General features: G+C 38.2%; 1 protein-coding gene across 5 annotated transcripts in view; it reads right to left on the reverse strand.

The window, feature by feature from the left end:
• COG5 (component of oligomeric golgi complex 5) overlaps positions 1-22754 on the reverse strand; it is a 189687-nt gene that overhangs the window by 12943 nt on the left and 153990 nt on the right. For all 5 annotated transcript variants that reach the window (XM_086886775.1, XM_086886774.1, XM_086886777.1 and 2 more), the window contains 4 exons: positions 10031-10141; positions 8596-8658; positions 7691-7794; positions 6108-6345 (listed from right to left, as the gene is read on the reverse strand). In XM_086886775.1, the coding sequence (XP_086742901.1) occupies positions 6108-6345; positions 7691-7794; positions 8596-8658; positions 10031-10141 (516 nt within the window). The remainder of the gene's footprint in view (positions 1-6107; positions 6346-7690; positions 7795-8595; positions 8659-10030; positions 10142-22754) is intronic.

A 22754-nucleotide genomic window follows, 5' to 3' on the forward strand; every position in this document is an offset into this window, starting at 1 on the left:
CACAGGATCAGGAGCAGGCAGCCAAAAAGAGGAGCTAACTAAGTCTGCTTTGCTGCATCATGATACAAGAATCCTACAGATCCTGAAAAACGAACGGGAGCAAGACTTTGATTTCTCCAGAGCTTTGTTTCAGGTGTCAGTATTGGCTGGGGGCAGCTGGAAGCAACTGATATCCTGCAGGAGCTGGTGTCCCAGCTCTGGTGGGAGCCTTGGGCTTGTAACTGGGAGGGACCAGGGAGAAGATAATTCTTTTAGGTTCTTCAGAGATTTTGATAACAGGCAACAAACTGCCAGTCTGACTTGTGGAAACAGAGATGTGTGGATCAAATGGTACTCATGAGGGGGAAGAAATAACAACATAGCAAAATATAATTTTGCTTAATAAGTTTTAAAAGATTGTTTTGCTCCTGGAACAGAATATGAAGTAATGAGATGTTAAGTGAAACTTTCTACAGCTTAACCAATCCCTTATTAAAACAAATTTAAATGAATTCTCTTGAATATACCTTGTAGTTTCCGTAAATTAAAACTTTTAGTCTTAAGTGCTAAATAAGAAAAATTACTTTGGAAAATTCTATTACTTCATCTTCAACCTTTATTCACTGTAGGAAATTATTAGTATTGCTAGAACTAGATAGATTTAATGGCAGCAGATGGTGGATTCGTGAAGTAATAGCTGCCAAAGAAAAATATTGTTTTTAAGCTTTGCAGCATACTATACTATCTCACATTGACTCATGAAGAGTGGGAATGAGTGAAAACTAATGTGGTAAAAATGTACATAAACCACAGAAACTCTTTTTTTTTAAAAAATTTACAATACCAGTCTTTGTGTTATAACCCAATCTCTCTCCAAGAAAAAGTATAATTCACATAATAACTAAGACTGTTTTCTTTGCTTGAAGTTTAGGTGTTTATCTGAGCCCAGTGACAGGGTGGGATGCTATGGCATCCTTCTGCTGTCACAATCATTTCTGAGGCCACTGAGAGGGGTTTAGTGTCTCTGCTGAGCATTGTGCCAGCCCAGGAAGAACTGCTGGGGAGGAACCATTCAGCTGCACCAGCTGCTGTTTTTAAGGTGCTGGAATTGGGCAGAGAATTGAGCATGCATCACTTCTTGGTTGTGCTACCTGTCATCACCTGAAATGGCATCAACTATTGATTCACACAGCAAGTTTATACTGTAGCAGCCTTTGCTGTGATACACAGCTATAGTTTCAAAGCCTGTCAGTGAGCTCTTATATCAGGGGATGTTGTTGGCTGTTGGCAGCCAGTATTTGTATTGTGCGTGCAAGGCCTTTCACTCAGCCATGTGGACTTTACATATAAAAGAGTAAGCAGTACTTTCTGTTTCTTTTCCAAATTTCCCTTCCAAACTGCAAATTTGAAAATTCAAACATACAGGTTAAATTCAGTGATAAATCAGGTGTTCAAGCAGTAATCTGTAAACAAAGAGGCTTGATGTGATATAATCATTAACACAGAGTCCAAGGGGAGCACTAGGAGATGAATGTGCTTGCCAAAAAGCAAGCAGCAGATAGAACAGAAGAAGGCCCAATGACTTGTTTCTTCTAGCTTTGTTCAAACCCATTGCTTTTCCATGATTTATACATGTTAGTTTGCTATGCTTTGCAGGACACAACCCAACATATGCTTCCCCTCAATGGTTCATGCTCTCTAAGCCCAAAAAGGCAATATTATCTTTTCTTCTCATATGACTCTGCCATAGCCCATGGCTAGGTGGTCAATTATCTGTTGAACTATTCACTGGCTGGCCACATTGAAAAAATTGCATCACATGCCTGGCTTCTCTAATTGGATTATGTTCAGCAACCCAAGGGTAAAGTTAATATGTAGTCTAGATACAGATAATGCATATATATTGAAGAGTGCTTTAAAAAAAAAATATAGTGAAGTCATTGTTTAGTGCCTATTGTGGTATTTTCAAGATCTCTCATTACTTAAACAGCTGCTTTTTCAGCTGGAAAATTTTAACATTAAATTTTTAGCAATTACATTTCCTCCTGGCCAAGATGAATTCCAGGTTTTTAAATGTTACCTCAAAATGCTTTTTTCTAGCCATTCACCAGGACAGAATGCTTTAACAAGCAAGGGAGCAGAAGGGCTGAACTATTATATGAAAGAAGCTGGCCTTGAAGGGATGTGCAATTTGATTTCTCCCCAGTGCAGAAATTCCAAAGCAGTTGATGTTTAAGTAAATCCTTCAGCCGTAACACCTCTAAAATAACACATATCAGCAAATAATTCCCTCTTTCCAGGAAGATAATTAGCACAAAACATTAAATGTATTTTAGCTTTAGTAATTTCTGTCTTTATGACTACAACTGTGATTACAGCATCCTGCTGCTCTCATTTCTCTGTAAGAAACTAGAAAGGAATTTTTTTAGGAAAAATTATGTAAAGCACTTTTACACCTCTATCATTGTGTTTGATCAAATGAGCAAATCCGTCTACATTTTAAAAAATCCAAATGCCTAATATTCTTGCTATTTTTTAATGCCACATACTGAATCAGGAAACCAGATTCTGACCACAAACTAGCCAGCAGATAGGAACAGCTCTTCTACATTAGAATTTAGCATTGTAAACTTCTACCATAAAAACATTTTTCTAGGAAAATTCAATAAAATCAGAATATTTTGCAGTTATTTTTGAGAAAGACTTGAATAATTGGTGTCAGCATTAACTGTATCCTATCAAAACTCTCTGAACAATGCCAAAAATCTCAACCATAAATCATGCCTAGATAAGAAATACAGGAAAGCATGTAGAGAATAGAATCAACTCAAACAGGACCAATAAAAACAGTTCATTCTTTGCTGCTCTGTCCAGCACTTCCATTGGGTTTTAGGAAGGCCTGAACTACAGGGCACAATCCCAAAGCGTGCCTAAGTGCTGTAACAACTCTGAATACCAAGCAAGCTAAAAGGTCCTCTGGAGAAGAGCTTTCACTCTCCAAAAACAGAAGTGTTGAAAACCATCAGGGCTTGCTTGCCTCCAGGAGAACATTTTTTATTCAATCTGACAAGTACTGAATTAAAAGTGAAATTTGGTATTAAATATGTGAATATTGAATTATGGGCACCTTGAAAATACAAAACCAAATAAAACAAGCTGATTTGGGAGTATACAGGAATGAGCTGAAAAGTAATCTTGTGCAATTGCCTGCATAAAAACTGAGAGCATGAAAGATGCTGCACTCAGCCTGTAGACTGGAAATGTTTCAAATGAGACTCCTGAGGAGCTGTGGCACTGCACTCGATAACAACCTTGCAGTGCTGTGCACATTTCCTAGGGCTTGCAATGTTCCCGTGTTCCTGTAAGCACTGATTTACATGAAATTACATTAATGATATTCAGGCATATTTCAAGCCTATCATATCTCTGTTTACAGGTGCCACAGTAGCACACACCTGGTCTCACTGCTGAGAAATCTGTAACACACAGGACAGCCAAATGTGATACTGACACTGCAAACAGGGTAAGACAGAGAATTCAAAAGATCTACAGCAGTAATTCCTAATGTATGAGTACCTGAGCCTCACTCCAGAAAATTGGCTGTTATGCACCTCACCTCAGCGAACCTAGTTCTCAATGAAGAGAACTTGAAATTCGTTTTCTCCCTTCTGTGTGGACACCTGTTGTTTTGAGGCAACTTATCAGTAAAACACGTTTTCAGCGCAAAATTTTCAAATCAGACTCTCAGCCAAAGCTATTCTTGCTGAGTATAAGGCAGCTGTAACTCTGTGAGTGCCCTGAAAGAATGTGAAGCATGAGATACCCAAAATCTGATGCAATCCAAGGTTATTTGATTCATTGAATACATGTTTATAATAAGAACTCAAATTAATCAAAGCTTCTAGACAGATTTCTGCTCAGGTGTTTTGCTTGCAAGCAATCCCAAAATACCAGAAGGGATTTTAGATTTCAAAAGTCACTTTTGAGCAGGAACATGTAACCCTTTTTTGTATAGAGAAAATTTAAAATTACAAGACAGAACACAAGTAAAAACAGTTTATAAACAAACCTACTCCTACACACAGTATCTTTCCAGGCCGGTTGTTTCCCTTGGGTTTGGCTTTGGTCCAACAATGCAGTGCCTTTCTGGGACTGAAAAAAAAAACCCTGCACACAGCACTTATGGCCATTTGAAAAAACTTATCCTTTTCATCAAGCCAGCTGCCCAGCTAAATACCTGCTCCCTGCCCTCCTCAGACAAAAGCAGCAGCAACCTCTCCTAGTCCTCATTAGGATTAAAGCTGAGTTTACACCAGGACTCCTGGCTGGGTCAGAGCAACCACCTTCCTCCCAGGCTCCCAGGAGCTGGCATCATGGGCATGTGCACAAAATCCACCAGGTTTTGGAAGGAGCACACACATGGAAAACACAGATATAAGGCAGATTTAAACTAACAAAATGTTTTAATCCTTTTTCTTCTATCCCGAGCAAGAGGATACAGTTTCCAGGCCATTCTGGACACTACAGCCCCTGTGCAGCCTGGGACACCCAGAGGAGCTCTGTGCAGACATGCTCAAAGGCACAGTGAGCGCTGAGTTGGCTCCATGCAGCTGGTTGGACACGGATTTCTTGTCTTAAGCCCATTTTTAAACAAGACAAGAATACGGTGTAATGTGAAGAAAAGAAAAACACAAGCCCCCAGATGCAGCAGGCAGAAGACAGGAATGAATTAAAACCCTTTTTTTTTTGATTCTGTGGTACAAAAGAAATCAGAATATTTATCTCTACACAGTTGTCCATTCAGGAGTTAACACAGTGGGGAAGACCATGCAAATTCTCCTACACTCTATGAAAACATACCTTCATTTTTCACTTAAAAGGCAGCCCATATCAAAATGGGAAAAATCAGTGTTTAAAAAATTATAAACAAGTTATATTTTTAGATTGTAACAGGTGCTTAGATCAGATGCTTTTACTGTACAATCAGGTGAAAATATTTTCCAAATTTATATGACTTACTTTAGTTAAAATTAGTATAAATTACAAAAACTATCTCTATTCCTTCCACTGGAGAGCCAAGTGTCCTTTTTTTGCTTCCAATTTTATGCCATTGTCTTCAAAATATAGAAGGGAATGGAACCTCCTTGCTGAAAGCAATTGAAAACTTCCCCTTCAATTCTGTGGTTAAGGGCAGATTCACTGTGTTTGAGTAATGAATAAAAAAATTTTACTCAGGAGTATGTAACTCACAGGCAAATGATACAAAGCAGCCACAAGAAGGAGTGGAGGCGGCAGCAATTCCTCCCTCCCTGCCTTCCTCTCCTACCTCAGTTACCTCCCAGCCAAAAGCAGCACTCAGTATGCAGACAGCTGGTGCTAATTCCCTTTTCCACTCAGATAATAGCAAAGGGCAGCCTAAGATTGAACCATGGATGCCTGATTCTTTGGCATGTTAACCATGCAGTGGTACTGCTGACAAATTAAATTTTAATATAGTAGATAACACAGACAGGTAGTGGATATGAATCTGGCAATTTCTTTTGTGGTTTAGTCCTGCATAGGAATTAGGTAAAGCTGAGAGGCAGGTCAGTCAATTGAGTCATGAAGAGAATCCCACAAGACAACTGCCCTTCTGTTTCCAACTGGACAGCACTTCCCCAGGTTACTGAAATTTCTTTACCTTGTCTCCTTCACTGCAAAGCAGCTGAGTTAACCATTAACCATGGTGGGCACCATGATATATAGTGTGATTTAGGAAGTGACACACCATATTCCATTAGAAGAGGGAGAAAGGATGGAGTGGATGAATGGTGGCAAATGATGGACGTGCTGAAGAGGGCAGCCAAGTGGGACAACATGCCAAGATGCAGCTGAATTTAAATGCAACAGTCACTTGCACAGGGAGCTGCCAGACCTCCCTGAATGTGCCTTACAGTGATGAGGGATCTGCAACTACGTAGTGAATGCATTTCTCAGGATCCAGTATCTTACCAGAGAGGATGTTTAGACCTGGAATGCACCAATCTCTACAACTGCCTGTTTACACTTCAACAGGGACAAAAGCATTGGTACTTTTCAGTGCAATTGGTGAAATGACACTGAAAGGCAGAAATCAGCACTGAGGGTACCTGTGCAAAATCCGCTGCCAGGCGCATCTTCCCACCTTCACCGAGGGGCCTTATTAGACTGGCATGGCGAATGAAAAGCTCAATTGCTCTTTGAGCCATGGCTTCAGTGTTATCAAAGACGAAGTCAAAACACTCAAAATGTCTGAAGTAGTCGCTCATGACTCTTGCTATAAAACCCTGAAGTTCCTTCATGTAGAGGGAACAAGGGACATCTGGTTTTCCTGAGCTGGATAATGATCTGAAAATAAGAAAAGAAAAAAAAAAAAGGAGAAGAAAAAGAAACAGAGGCAGCTAAATTCATCTTTAAAACACAACCAAAACCTATTGGATTATTTTAAATGTTTTTCCTACCCCACCAAGTCATGGCACGAATTGTAGAGTCTCATTTCTACTCAGAATATGGAGAATGTAGCTCTCTCTGAAACTACAGTCAAAAAGTACCTCTTGATCCACCATGCCCATAAAGAATTAAAAGATGAAACAAGAAATAATGAGGTAAAGGAAAACGCCCCTCTCCTACCCAACTTTCGGAGCCTCCTTCAATTTGGAGTCTACACCTGAAATCCAGATCCTAAATTTGAATGTCCCAGTTATTGATTTGAAACTCTAAGAGTGGATCATAAAATATAAACACGTCACCGGGTTACTAATTTAGCCTGTCTATCCCAAACCTGTTCTCTGTATAGAATCAGTCTCCTAGATTCTTCCAAACCCAGGATTATAGTGAGCCCCTGGACACAAACCAATACTGTCTCCCTTTCTTTGACTGACAGTCAGGTAAAAGAGCTCTTCCAAACTTAGAAGAACACACAGGCTATCTAACAAAACTTAGCCTTTGGCTGGTAACTATTTACCCACCTAGAGAGGTATTGTGCTACTGATGCCAAAAAGGGTAAGGGTAAAATATTGTTTAAAAAAAAAAGTCAAAAGGAAAATTCAAAACATCTCTGAAAATATACTACTTCCAGTGAATTTTCAAGATCAGAAACAAAGACTGAAAACAGGACAATTGATGATGATACAAGCAATGTCAGAACAGACATGACAACTAAAATAAAATTTAGGAAGCAAGTCTCAATTAAACATCAGATTCAAGATCCAGGCACATAAAGAATCCTGGAAATTTAAATGAAAATGCTATGGAAAAACAGCATAAGACACTGAACCTGAGATTTTAAAAAAAAGTTAAAATTAACTATTACATCAGAGGCTATACGCTTTGAGAAACAGGAATGCTGACAGTTCTGAAGACTGTCCAAAAAAACCACATTTTGAAAGCAAAAGGGTTTTTTTAAGCACAAAAATGGCCTCTTGTCAGCTTTCTTTTTCTATTTGAAATGAATTTTACTCAACCAGAATGAATAAAAAAAAGGGGGAAGGAAAGAAGACGGATGCTACCTGATTAATTTGTTTCAACAGATAGGTGTAATTGTGCTTCCTGTGTTCATCAGTCATAAAGCATCGCCTTCCCCTCAACAAACAAGCACTCTTGCTTCAAGGACATTGTGGCAATAACAATCTATTACACACATGCAGGACATCTTACAAGAGCAACGGTAAATTTAAGAGATATTTCTAGTTACCCAGAAAAATCTTCCTGGTGCATAGTGATGATAATAGCTTCCACTGAATCTCCTACAGAGTTCAGTAGCGGCTGAACAGCACTACCCATTAGATCATGGACTGCCTAAAATAGAATAAGAAAAAGGCAGAAGTAAGGAAACAAAAACTAGAAGCATTTGCATTTTGACACCTCGGAAATACCTTAGGAAACAGTTCATTTTATCAGTGATTTTTATTATTCGGCATTAGAAAATGCTAAATAGGAGAACCAAACCTAAAGATAACATTTCTCTTTAACTGATTTTACCAGTAGAGTACAGAAAATAAAGCTGCTTGCTGCTTCTGTGTAAAGCCTCCTTTCAAAAAGGCACAGCAATTTGGCATTCCAGGCTTGTACATGTACATGTTTTGGTGCACACTTGGCTCAGTTGTTCATTCCCCAGACACAAGCTGCCCTTCATTCCCCTGCACACAACCCCTCCCAGGTCAGTGCCCAGCAGGATGGACTTGGAGAGCTGTCATCCACAGAGGCTGCACCGCCATCCACATCCCCCTCCAGGAAAGTACCAGGTCGCATAAAAATTATAATTTGATGTATCTGTCGGGGGAGGAAGGGGGTGATGAAGGATCCAGCTATTGCTGTGTGAATGCTGCAGAGAAAGACATTTATTTTCACAGTCAGATGACATCTATGTTCTGACCGTTATGAGAATATTCTGAATACAAGCCCGACTCAAGCAGTGATTTGGCACAGGTAACACATATGGAGCTGCAGATACAATAAATTAGAAATGTCAGAATATTTGTATACCTGTTACTAAATATACTGATCTAAAATAATATGTGATAAATAAGTGCCCATTCTAAATGTAACAAAGAAAGCCAAGCTCATCCCTATCCCTGAAGCATATGGACATTCTATTACCTTTAAGGCAGTTGTGACCGTTTGCTCAGCAGCTGCTGGAAATGAGCTCTGACTGGTAATAACCTAAAAATTGTAAAGTAATTGTTAATAGTCAGCATTCAGCAAATTATTAGAATACATAATATTCAGCTTCATTTAAAAACATACTGAGTTATCCTTAGTAATGAGTGTTTACATAGCTACAGATAACTATCAAGTGTGCTTTATACAGACAGAATTTTCAATGCATCAGTATCAGTCCTTTGCTCTCAGATTTCCTATGGACTCTGATTCTGCCTTGGCAAAGAAATGACTCAATGGAGTTAAGCTGAAATTTAGCTGAAGGGCTAACAGAATCAGAATAAAAATAACTGGTGTATTCTCCCACTGCTAAGTATAGAATTCATGGAGAGCTATACAAGCAGTTCTGTGGCAAATACTTGAAGGAATAGTTGTTCTTTCTCAGTATTATGACTATTATAGCACTACATGTTAAATAGTTGCTTATGTACAGCTAAAACAATATTAAAATTGAGAGTCAAGGAATGATCTGAAGGACTATTCTACCAATTTCCTTACAGTCTTGAACGTGCTACACAGTAGTATTTTTAAGCCAGATAAGTACTGAACTCAAATACTGAATCATATCAGATCTCACTCCAACACTAAGACACATGAGGTTCATTACTAAGTACATCAGAGAAAGCAGACTTAAAAGTTATCTACCATCTGTTTGCAAAATCCAAGAAAATTTTATAGGCTTTTTAGCATTTTTTTAAATTCTTTGAACATAGCCAGAGTCAGGAGTACTCATGATCTTTTTTCTAATCAGGCTAGGATTGAAATACGATTTACTGCAACTACCAATATACCTATTTGGTTTTACAAAGACTGTGTAACAACTGGCATCACTAAAACAGTAAATTGGAATTATTCATAACTCTGCTTGATCCTGAAAAATTTCCAGGCCATATTTTAGTCACAGTAATAATGTATGGAGATATTTGTGAGGTATTGCATTTCTTGATTTCCCTCTTTCCTTCCCCTTTTCTGTTTAGCCACAATTGTGGGAAAGCATTGAAGGTCTGAAAAAAATAAGCTTGGGTTGAAGTAGATGCAGCAAGGGAGCTATCAGGCTGATTAGTACAAAGACAGATAAGAAAAAACAAAGAGTTCAATTGTTTATGTTCACAAAGTAATGGCTGTCAGATGTGATTATTCTCTATAAACATATCTTTATTTTTCTAATATTGACAATTTGTCATATAGTGGTGCTTACAAGGGCCAGCCCAGCCTCAAAGAGATGTACAAATGCACAGCAAGGTGCAGCTCTTAACACTCTTAGCACAAAATTGGGCTGTAATTGTCAAGGGCTCTCATCTGCTAAATGGAGCATATGCACAGGATAGTGCAAGGTAACACTGTGGCAAGAAGAGAAATGCCAAAAGAAGCCTACCTTCAGAACTGCCTGGTGCAGTTTGTACAGAGAATTAACCACAGCCACGTTCCTCCTCTGGCCCTCCGTCAGTGGCCCAATCACCTGGCTGGCGTCTCCTTGAGTAGATAGCTGCAGTGACACAGAAATTGTTGGTACCAACTTTTTCAATGGTGCATCTCCCCAAACTAAACTTCAAACCACAGCAGAAGGCCACAGGCCCTCACTACTCAATGTTCTTCCATTTAACTCTTGATTCATAGAATTTCCATCTTCAGATTAAACAGACTGAACAACAGCGACAGGAACCTTGTCTCAGCTGCCAAGTCACAGCACTGAGACCCAGATCTCCTGGAGATACCCAGTCCCAGCAAAATTTGAATTTTGTAATCTAAGAATCAGGTGAAATCACCTACTTGAGGAAGCCAAATAAACTGCCAGCAACTTTTATTTATGAGCGGTGTGTATTTTTCTGTATGCCCTCAGTCTGTCCTTCTGACAACCATTCAAGCCTCTCCTTAAAAGATCTGGTTTTACAATAGATGGCTTAGAGCTTTGTAGATATTAGAGGCTTATAAGCCAATAGAAAAACAGAACTACAATGACCAAGACTGCTAGACCTGTTATTAAAGTTTTATCTATGAATTTTTCAGCAAAAATCAAATAAATATTTCTTCATAGTTAAACTGCACAAAGCATCCATTTTTTATTATTACAGCAGAAAGCAAAGTTCCAGGATGATACATAAATAGCCACTAACCATGGAACAGTCTTGTAAGGATACCACAGCATATATTTGCAATTTAAAATATAATAAATTGCAACTGGTAAACAAACAAGAACTTTCTTGTGTACTCAAAGCTGCAGAAATACAAAGAATTGACAAATGGCAATGCGAATTCTAGAAGAATTCTAAACATTAAAGCAAGAATACCTATTAATAGAAGGCTTTACTGAGATTTAATTACCCAACTAGTTATCTATGTTTCAGGATACAGAATTATCTTCCAGGAAATCCCTGAAGATGCCTAGCTCCAAAAGTCTCTCAGTAAAAATATATTCAACTCACTGAGCAATGGTAAAGAGGCTTTCATGGAGTGTGTCTGAATGCAGTTATAGGTGCTACAGAAAGGTTCTAAACTAAAACTGAGCCTACAGTAATAATTAAAAGCAAAAGAAACAAACATAATGTGAAAAACTTTAACTTATGAGAAACAGTGAATCTTTACTACTGAAAGACTATTCCCATACTTCCCATAGCTTCCACACAGCATAAACACAGCCAGCACACAAGCACAGTTATCTAGCTTTTCCAGAATTGCTAATGAAGTTTTAGACAGGTTTTTACAAGCACCCAGGAGCTCTTATTTATTCACAGCACTATGGTGACAATATCAGTTCATTTCTCTTTCTTCAAATTTAGGGATTATTTCAGAATAAATAGGTTTCTGAGGCCATTATAGTTTTCAATGTACCTTCAATTATTTGATATCAGAATGTATCTTTAAACTGGTTGACAAATATATTCTTGTGTCAGCATTTTCCTCCCTCCCTGATGAGAACAGTCATGTGAGCCACAACATTGCTGTTTCCTTCTAGATACTTCTAATTGACAGACCTGACTGGTTTTCAGAATTCTGTTTCTCACATTTACAGCTTCAGATATTAGTAACAAAACAGCTGTGCAAAGACAGACTCTGTCCACCTTGCTGACCACCCTCCCAGACACAAATACCCTTCTTCTCCATGCTTTTTAAAGTACTGTACAGACTAATTTATCTTTTTGCACATTTACAACTATTAAACATAAAAGATGTTATTAAACCAGTACAATTTTTCATCCCAGTTACTTAATTCTCAGCTCCTCACAGTTGCAAAGGTTTCACAATTTCTTAGACATTGGACTCTATCTCTCCTGCTGATGAAAAAGCTTAACTGGTAAGTAAAACCATTAACGAGTACAAACAACCCTTCTGCAATAACAAGAAATTCTTGCAGTCAGAAATAGTGCACGATAGCTTCACAGACAAAATCTGAAAATACCTTAAAAACAACTAGTCTTTGTAAAATTGTTTACCATATTAAATTTCTGTGAGGTACTCCCTGCCCAGGGAGGCAAAGATTTATTTCAGATAAGCATTGTTAAAGAGAGAGGCGTGGCTGTAAAGCCTGGCTAGTGTGAATTCTAAAACCTCTGCCTTGGGGGATGTGCCCTGTGAGCCCTGGAAGAGTTGCCCCACCCCAGACCCTCATGGGGTGGCAGCCCAGGGAGGTCTGATAGGGTTTGAGCTCCTGGGATTTCTCCCTTGTTGTGTTCCTAGTGGTCCCTGACCTTGAACTCCACCCTGGTTCTGTCCCTCAAAACCCATCATCCTGTCTCTGTTCAGGGCTCTCTGACTCTGGATCTGAGTTTGCTCCTATGCTGAATGGTTTCTTGAGCAGAAGCCCATCTCATTGGTGTCCCATGATGGTTCCTGGTAACTGTAGTTTCTCTGGACATGATCCTGCAGCTGCTGAATGCAACAAATTTCCTTTAACAAATCCACAGTTAGATGTGCTGATCCCTTCTACATCCTAAAACCACTGGTCTAAAGCAAAGAGGCCTGAAAAACTTGACTCTTGTAACTAGCAGTTGAAACAGGGCAGCCCAGGGCTCTCTAAGACCATTTCTCCTGAAGGTGTGCCATGGGAACACCTGGCACCTATATGGGCAGGTGTGTCCTACCATTTCCAGAAGTCTCCCTTGCTGTCACCACAATGATATCTCTGACTTTGCCTCAAGACAAGAAAGTTCTGCACTCTGTCCAGTTTGGTTCATGTACATCCACTGTGTCACTGGCAATAGTCTGGATTTCAGACAGTTTATAATTATTCCAGTATTCTAATGCCTCACACTGCATTCTTGACACCCCTTATATCCATTATGCAATCATGCATCCAGTTAGGAGATATGTGATTATTGTGTCTCCCTGGTTCCAGAAACCAGGCTTATGATCCTTTTGCTATAGACAAAAACCACTCCTTGGTTTCTTTTCCAACATACCGGCTTTCATCAACAATTCACATTTATTGCTCTCTTTTACACAGAAAGTACTTGTAAAGTTCTGCGCTAGACACAGGTTATGCATTTAAACCCAGAGGTAATGTTACTCTTGCTCTGTTATCTGGCCATTGGGGATTGCATTGTGTAAATAGGTTAAGTCAAGTAAGTGTGAAGCCCGTGCACGTCTGCTCAAGCTGTCTGAAAGACACAGTCCACAGGCCTTCTTTTTGATGAGGGCACTGGAGAAAAAATCAGATGCTTTTTTAGTCAGCCAGTTAGATCCTGAAATGCAGAAGACCAGGAAGGGTAGATTATACGAGGGGCACAGAAGGGGTGACTTCATCCCAAATCAGAATCTATTTTGGGAAACAAGTAGAAGACCATGTGCAGCTGAAGGCCAGATCCCATCTCCAGGGAGCTGTCAGTCACCAGGGAGTTAGTCTGGTTTAAGCCTGCTAGCTGAAAACAAAAGAGAAGAAACTATGTTGAAGCCAGACCTGAATGAGCAGCAACAACAAGGACCGTAATTGTTCCACATTTCTGTATCTGCTTTAAGTACAGCAATCGATATCTTACTGTCTACATTTCAGGTGGTTAAATTGCTTCTGCTTGTTCCTCAAGCCTGTCTACTATTCACAGTAATTCCATGGGCAGTAGCACAGGCACCCATTCCCCAGCAAACATCAGTTCTATAAGGGGAGACTCGTCAGTGTGAGCTGCCTTTGCCAACAGGGGCCATGAGCACACTGCCAACATGGGATGCTCGTGAGGAAGAGTGAGGCAGAGAGGTGTCCTACCAGGAAATACTAGCCAGGACTGTTGTATCATGTATCCAGGCACTGGGACAAAGGATGTGTCTCGTGGTGCCCTAAAATATGTGAATGTGAGCTTCTGTCCCACGCAGCATTTAAAAACAGAAAGGGCAGCTGTTAAACTGAAATGATAAAGAAACACAGGGAGATAGTGCCTTTCTGACATATATATGAGTGTTTTCTCTGAAGTAGGAGGTTGAAATATGCAGGTTCAATCCAGCAGCTGACTAGCTGGAGGAAGCTGCATAGAAGAATTTTGGGGGTTTTTAAATCTAATTCAACTGAATTTGAGACCTAAGCAGTAGATTGATATCAGGTAGCCTACTGAACCAAAAAGGACACTTGTAGACGCCAATGCACAAAAAATGTATCACAAAGAGGAACAAGCTGACTTAAGGCTACCTGACTTACTTCAGCCTGATATGGTCAAGAAACTGTAAGCCATGACTGGCACTGTGCTCTCACTGAATTCAGAAGTTCTCCTGAAAAAGAGTTTCTTTTAGTTTGTATCCCTCAGTACACTTACAGGGTTACACTGCTTCACCTCCAGAGAGTGCAGATGCTTCACCTTGGGTCAGTAAGCTGGCAGAAAATTTCAGGAATGATTCACCTGACCACATGCAGGAAACCACAATGCAGAGAAGTAAGAAATTCCACTGAGTAATTCACCTAGGTTATTTTAAAACCCCCGTTTTGGGAAGAGAGTACATGCACCCTGTATGCACCTATTTCCCTTCACTACCTATAAAAGGAATTTAAAGCAGTAGCACAGATCCCTAGTAGTCATGTCAGATGCATTCTCACCCTATAAATATATTTGCACCCCTTTGCACAGACCTACTTTGGAAACATGTCTTGAAATAATGAGATTAAGTGTTCTGGATTTGACATTTTTCTGTGTTTGATGCCTAAGAACAGACATGAAATTTGACAGCATGGATTTGATCTCACATGTTGAGACATGTGCAATAATAAAATTGCTTTGGGATTAAATTTTTGTTTTCACCAAGAAGCAATGAAAGTAGAATTTAGATTAGGCCATGAACCAAATCATCAGTTCTCCCTTGGGTTATAAATAAAATGCTAACTGAGTTTGTATTTTTCTTGTAGGAAAGCTCAGACTATTGATACATCTTTTTCTGTAATTTTTTTAGTGCTTCAAAGTGACTAACACTCCCCTCTTTCAACAGGTGGCAGCTCAGAAGAGACACTGATTTGTGAGCTGGTTTGTTACTATTCCCTTCATAGACTATATATCTTGTAAAAAACTTCAGTTTCATACTTAGCAACTAAGATCTCCTGTGCATCCTTATTGACAGTTTTGGAAAGCTCCATTTATTTGATTTTTCTGAAACAGCCTCAGCAAACCCATTTTCTTTAGAGCAGGAAACATCATCATAATTTAGGAGTATGGAGAAGATCCTAAAATAAGACTAAAGTAGGGCTTCTCAACAAATCATTCAATCTAACTCCAGGATCACAAGACTAAAGAGTGTTGTGATAGCACAAACTGAACTCCAGTTGTCAAGCTGACATTTTCAGCAACAAATGCATTCCTAATAGATGCAGCTGATGTTGCCATACCTCTGGCAGAAGGCAATCAATCCATCTGGTACTTGGCCTCCTGCCTGATCATAACAACTTATTATAAAGCACAGAATCCATTTAGAGAGTTTCTGAGTCGATAGGGCTTGGCCCTGAGATTTTTCCCATAAACTACAAATAATTGGCATGATTTACTATTAGGTTTAACGTTTTCCATACTGCAGAAGGAACCTTTTACAATCTCTTTTCCCCTAAAAACCATAAAAGTTTAGTAGAATCAGTTTGCTACTTTTTTAAAAAAAGCAACATTTAGCAGAAAAATACAGAAGAATCTGAACTCAGTTAGTCCACTTAATGGATTAGCGACTTACAGAATAACTTGCAAAAAGAACAGACATCATTTAGAGGTTCGAAGTGTAGGATTTGAATGAATGTGTCAGTGGCAATAAGGTCCTTGACTGATGAGGATAAATTAATATGAATGTTCTGCTTTAAATTGAAAAAAACCCCAAAAAACAACTAAAATTTAAGAATAAATCCTAAGTAAGAATTTATATTCTTGGAGCAGCTTCTAATTTTGCAAAGAAGAAATATTTCAAAACATGAAGAAAGGAATAAACTGTGAGTTCAGGCAATAATTTAAAATGTACATAATAACATGCATATTGTACCTTCAGGATATTCTTGTAGCTTCCAGAATATATTTTTTTAGCTTCCTCAAAAAAATGAAAATATAATATTCTAGAAATATAGAAAAGGAGGTCTATGGTGAAGTAATTAAAAATCTTAAAGAAAACATAATCATTATTTTGGAAAGAAAAATTTGAAGGGACTGTTATATCCTTGACCAGGGAAAAAGACCTAACATCATGCTCATACTATTCATGTTAGAAGAAGCAGCAATCATTGAACCATTTCCTCAGGGGTATTTTTGCTTTGTTTTGGTTTTTCTTCCTTAATATTTTCAAAAGCCAAAGAAATGGAAGAAAAACAGCAAATGGTCTTTCTGTAACAGAAAAGACAGGATTTATCTCCAAGTCTTTGAATCATCTGAGAAGAAAAGCACTGTACAAGTAACCAAAAGTGAGTAATGGTTCATGGTGCTTAAATAATGAGCTGCTTTAAAACAACTGTGATAGCAGAAAGCACTTAGAAAACCAGTTCCTTTAAGGAATCTCAGAGAATCCTAAACCTGAAACACTTGGAATAATTTCTCAACTACAGAAAATTATGCCTCTTCTATTATCCAGCCAGCCCAAGTCTGAGGAGGATTTCAAGGACAATGTGTGTTGATCCTGATAGCTCTGACTGTAACAGTTTATTGCATTTTTCATGCTTGCCAAATTAATGACTGAATGATTAATCATATCTTATATGTAATCCCATTAGCTCCTGGTTTCAACCAGCTACTTAGAATGCCCCTCCAGAGGTGAAGAACAGACACATCCATCCCCAAGGCACGAGAGGTTCAACATGACAGGCTGATATTCACCTATACATAAAAAATACAATCAACTTATTTAATTGCCATGTGCCTTTTGTAGTATCAAGTCCAGCATGAACTGAGAATAGAATATTACCACCCCACACAAGTTTATAATAGAACTTAATGTGGTCCAACTCTCATTACAGCTGTTCCAAAATTGAAAAATTCCAAATCCTTTAACATATATCTATCAACATTTAACCAAGTCCTTTTCTGAATCACAGAATTGAATTTGCTAAGAAATGACTTAGAACTTGCTATAACAAAATACTGTAAGGATTGTGCAATCACATTCTTTTTCTACATGCTAGCAAAATAACATACTAGACCTAAAGAAGTCTTTTAACCAATTTCCTAGCAAGATAAAATGAAGTACACAGTACTCTCAAAATCAGACTTTTATGTTTGGATGATTTTTTTCTGGAGTTTAGCCAGTATATCTTAAAAAAAAATAAATTAAAAATCACACATTTGTTATGTGAGTCACGATCTAACCAGCAAAAGACAACATGAGAAAAAAGAAAATCCTTCATGAAGTTATTTAATGTAACTCTCTCCTCCAGATTTTTAATTCCAGTTTTAAAAGTTTCAATGTTTTTTAAAGTGATTTATCAGATAGGTATTTCCAAGTATTCTCTGACCAAAGTAAGTACTTCCTAATGACTGTTTTAACAAAGCTCTTCTCATCTTTCCATCAAAAAAATAAATTACAAAACCTTACCTGACTTTTGATTATTTTTAAATTAGACCTACTGCCATCTTTAGCTTTTATTACTGTACAGTGAAATAGCAATTATTCTGAAATTATTTTATTATATAATAGCCTCCCACATATTCTATTTAAATACCTATTAATGAATTCTTTTAATGTGCCAAACACTGAATTTATATTTTTGGGTTTTCTCATTTAAATAGCATGGATACAAGTTTTTCATTGACAGTAATACCATGTCTTCAAGGTACTCGCATAATACAATTAATTCATGTATCTCAAAAAAGAAATGGGGAAAACATAATCTTTCACATTACTTACACCATTGTTACTGACCCGTTATTTACATAAACCTTTCCTGAGGTGTCATTTCACTACTGTTCCTGACTATTTGTGAGCTTATTAGATTTCATACTTCCCTCCGAAGTTCACAATATTCGACATTTAGACAGGAGGACGAGATACATTTCCCTGGAACTGTCAGACAAATCTCAGTGTTGGAATATGTCCTGAATAGTGATTCACCCGCAAATGAAAGCTTACAATTCAATGTAACACCATCTAATAAGAGACATGGATTAATTCTTATAAAGATCACATAATAAAATAGGCAATCAGAAATTCACTTTATGTAATTACAATAAGGATTCATCATGCTTTTCAATTCAAAACCATCACAGGCCTCATAAATTTGCTGGGGTTTAAATCTGATGCCAGAATTCCAGTGCATTTTTATCCCTTCACTGGAAGAATATGGTTCCAGGAAGTCTTTTCTCTCTCCCTCTCCACCCTGCTCTCCCCTACTTGATTGAATTATTCAGCTAGATGAATTTGACTATGTCACATAAGAGGATGGGTGGGGAAAAAATCAACACAGCTACCCCAAACCACACAGTTCTGTCAATAAACATCAGTAAACATCTTAACAGAGATGCAGCTCACATCCATTTTCTTGCTACTCCAGCAATATTTCATTTGAGGAATTTGTATAAATTAACAGGGCCAAAAATTTTTTTTGGGTAGTGCAAGGTACACTTCCCCTTGAAATATATATGACTAGTGCTAACTCAGTGAAGGCTTTCCTCCGTAAATGAGATCTTTATTTTCTTAATTTCCCTAAAAGAAACCAGAATTACAGCCATCTTGTATCAACTTTTTCTTTCTTGCAACATGTTATGGATATTTGTCTTGCCACTAGACAGACGGGATCAAAGTCAATGGGGAACTTGTTTAGTTCAGCCCCTCTCTGCCTTTTCCTAGTCAACAACACAGGATAGACTGAAAGGTTCAGAAAAAATAATCCTGTCTCCATGATTACTCAGAGAAAACTAAGAATCAATCCTTCTCATCCAAGTGTTTTCTCATTGCAATATTTTAACTTTTAAATCCCATCCTCCTTCGCACTTCTACTTTTCATAATTTCACTGATTAAGCCAAGATGTTCCAATATAGTCCCTGGATCAGTTATAATACACTTAGCCTTTTAGATTCTGGACAAAAATATGCCATTCATATTGCTTATCATCTAAATAATCCCCTGAAAACAGCTTAGTTAAATCTTCATCGCCCTGATCAAGCATGACAGACACTTTCTCTTCTACAAATGACATTACAAAAATTCTTTGTAAAGACTGTCTCTTTCTCAGCTCTCTGTTTTAAACTGAATTAATTGTTGGGTTTTTATTCCACCTGGCATTCTAGCCTGTTCTTTCCTCATTCTCTTTATTGCAACAATGTTTACAAGCCACCAAGGACAAGCATTAATAAAGTAGAGATTGTTTTTAACAGTAGTAATATAAACCAAGATCAGACCACATTTAATTGCATTCTCAGGAAGAGAGATCCTGGAAGATCTGTAAGCCAAGGCATGACAGCATTACATGTTCAAAACTACATCACCAAAAACAAACAGCAAACTTTTTTCTACTGACTATAATATATCAGATGCACCATAAACCCACTAAGAAAGAATTTATGAGAAAAAAAGAATCAAGATTCATCTGCTACAAGTAGTTATGATGATGGGATGGATATGCAGAAAGTTGAGATCTATTTTAAACCTCAGTAATTACAAACTAGTTTTTAAAAATACGCAAAAGAAAGGATCAGCTTTTTTCAGAAAACTTGAAACACAAAAATACTTTTTCTAAAGTGGTATGAAATGAATATGGTCTGTTGTCTTACTGTCTGCCTATAAACTCGAAAACTCTCACAAGCAATCTACTCCAATCCGTTCTAAATGGTTAGCTAGTGAACCAGATATCTTTAATGAGAAGATATGAGTTCCAAGTATCCACTAAAATTTGAAAATTGAAGATATCATTATGGGTAACTGCAAAAGACAAAGCCACCCAATCACTAATAAAGAACACAACACTAGCTAGGAATGTAAGTAAAACAATTTGGAATCTTGCATCTGCTAATCACAAGTTCACATATAAACTGGATTGAAGGACAAGGAAAGACAATTTGTCTCAGTTTCAGTCCTGAAAAGTGAAAAGTGGGTATTTATTAAAACCTTCATAATGTGCATCACTGACTATCTTACTTGAAGTCTCAGGAAGGAGACCTGAGACTGAAAAGTCTGAGAAAAGATAAATCTTTAAAAATGTTTCCTATAGAGACCGAGCACAGTGGCAGGGCAATGCACTGAGCTATACAGGTTTTGTGGGCAATACTAAAAATAATTTAAGAACAACTGCAGCAGAGCTGACTTTCCATTGTATATATTTTGATGCTAATCTTATGTAATACATTTGGTGCTGATCAGCATTACAAAGATCAGTGCTCTAAATATATCTGAACATGACAGATAGATAGATAGTCTTCAGCCTGTATCTCCATCCATTACATTCACTAAAAATAGAATATTAAATTACAGAAGGGCTTGGTTGCACTGGCATGCAAAAAGGTGTCATCTGAGTTGGCTCAAAGAAACACTTGGCTACTTGAAGAAACGGATGAACACTGAAGAGTTAATATCCGAGAGTTTTCTTGCACCCATCCAGCAGTATTTTAAGTTGCCAATTAGCCACAATGCCACAGACAATTGTACTCTTTTCAAGGTCTAAAACTCTGGTAGAAACACCAAATGCTATATGAAAATAAGTCAAGTACAGCTGACAAGCACTGCAGATAGAAAAACATGTTTTGGAAAGCATATATTTTGTAGCTCTGGCAATCTAAAAAATGTTAAGACCAAAAGCAATATTACTACAGAAGAAATCACATCTAACTTGCCTTAGAGATTTATTTACAGCAGAAGGAAGTATGAATTCCAGATGCAAGAAAAAAATTACTCCAATCTGTCAGCATTTTAAGCTTCCTCTTGAACAGATTTTGCATCTCGCTCTTGTTCAGTCTCAGTCACATATTGGCTACACCCATAGCAGTAAATTAAAGGGTGCCAGGAAAGATCCCTGAATCTGGCACGTGATTGTCTGTACTGCTAAGCTGGTAGGGCACTCATCAGCAAGTTCTTGGCCTGGGCCAACAGGCACCTTCCCCAGGCTCCAGCTGCAGCTCAGGAGAGGCAGTCCTGCACACACCATTGCCAGGAGGGCTCCGGCAGCCCGGCACTGCTTTGGGGAAGGAGACCCCAACCCAGCCAGGAGGCACGGCCTGGCCCCACTGGCCATAGTGCCCAGGGGTGCTTCCAGGAACCTTCTGCTCCCTAGTACAGACATCTCTGCTACCCTTCCCTCTCAGAGAGATGCTCACAGCTGGGATGGCAGATTAAGTCCTGAGTGTCAGTCACAAGCCCCTGCTGACCTCGTGCTCTGAAGCGAGAGGCAGACATTGACACGAACACCAGGGTGACAGCGTGGAGCAATTCAACACGCAGCCCTTCTGCAGCAAAAACAAACGCCTCTTGCTGATCCTTGAAGTGAGGCCAACACTAATCAGAACAAGCCTCAATGATACAAATTTGCTGTCACACAGATGAGCCCAAGCTAATTTACTTGCTTTTACTGTTCTGAGGACAGTTACTTGTTTTCAACACCCATATTCTCTTTGAAAAGCAAACACAGACCATCTGGGGACAAGCAGTCAATGATTGGGATATGTAGTGTTTGCCTCTGCAGAGGGGGCTGACACAACAATGAATTGTTACACTTTTCTACTTCTGCTTTTTTTTTTGTATTTATTTTCTTTAATTATAATGCACTAAAAAAGTCTGTCATCAAGCACATGCTTCTCATCATTATGGCACATAATAATACTTTACAATAACATTGTCTTAGTTACACTATCTAGTATCAGTTACTTGAAAAGTAATCTCAGTAAGCTCTCAGAAATTTAGAAATAATGTATATTAATTTTAATCACAGAATTTTCATGGTAGAGTCACTTTACATTTAACCATTAAGCCAGTTAAATATTCAGAATTGCTTCACAACATCTGAAATCCAGTTTCACCATTGTATTCCAAACCAAGATCAGGCCAAATCAAAGCTTCCCAGTTACTTCTCAAGAAATCTTCTGTGCCAACATATTACTGCTCATATTGCTCCAGTGCTCTGCAACTGATGCACATTTTAGAACCATGCATAATATTACATAACTCAAATATTTATTTAAGTAAATATAAATAAATCTCAGTATACTACTGAGATCCAGGACAGTGAGAAAGAGGCTGCCTACTCTATATCACAGATATCATCAGCTGATGCTGACTTTTCCCTCAAAACAATCCAGAATCTTAAAACGTCATTCACCCAGAAAAATCCACACAAATGTTCTTATGTCTGAAGTGTACAGTCATCCATTTTGGGATTAGAATAACAAATTCTCTCTCATTTTGTCTCATGGCATGTCCAGTAGTGGAGGTCACCAATAGGTGATTCAATGTCCTGCCCTTTGAGGATATGAGACAACTCTTTGAACCTTGGTGCACTGACTCTAATTTTTGACACTTATGTATTCACTTTAATCTCAAAATCTGCTTCTATTACTGGGATTTCAGCACTTTAACTTTGAAATACATAAAATACACCATGCACTGTCTTATGTTTTCTAAGAAGATCAGGGAAGAATTATTCAGAATGCCAGGAAGGACTGTGCTCTCTGCACAGTGATTTAAAATGTCCCAGTGGCAAACATGGTATCACAAACACCACAACCATTGCCCAGGCTAAAATCCTGAT

Source organism: Cyanistes caeruleus, chromosome 4, assembly GCF_971803275.1.
Source record: "Cyanistes caeruleus chromosome 4, bCyaCae1.hap1.1, whole genome shotgun sequence".
In the NCBI taxonomy this organism is placed as follows: domain Eukaryota; kingdom Metazoa; phylum Chordata; class Aves; order Passeriformes; family Paridae; genus Cyanistes; species Cyanistes caeruleus.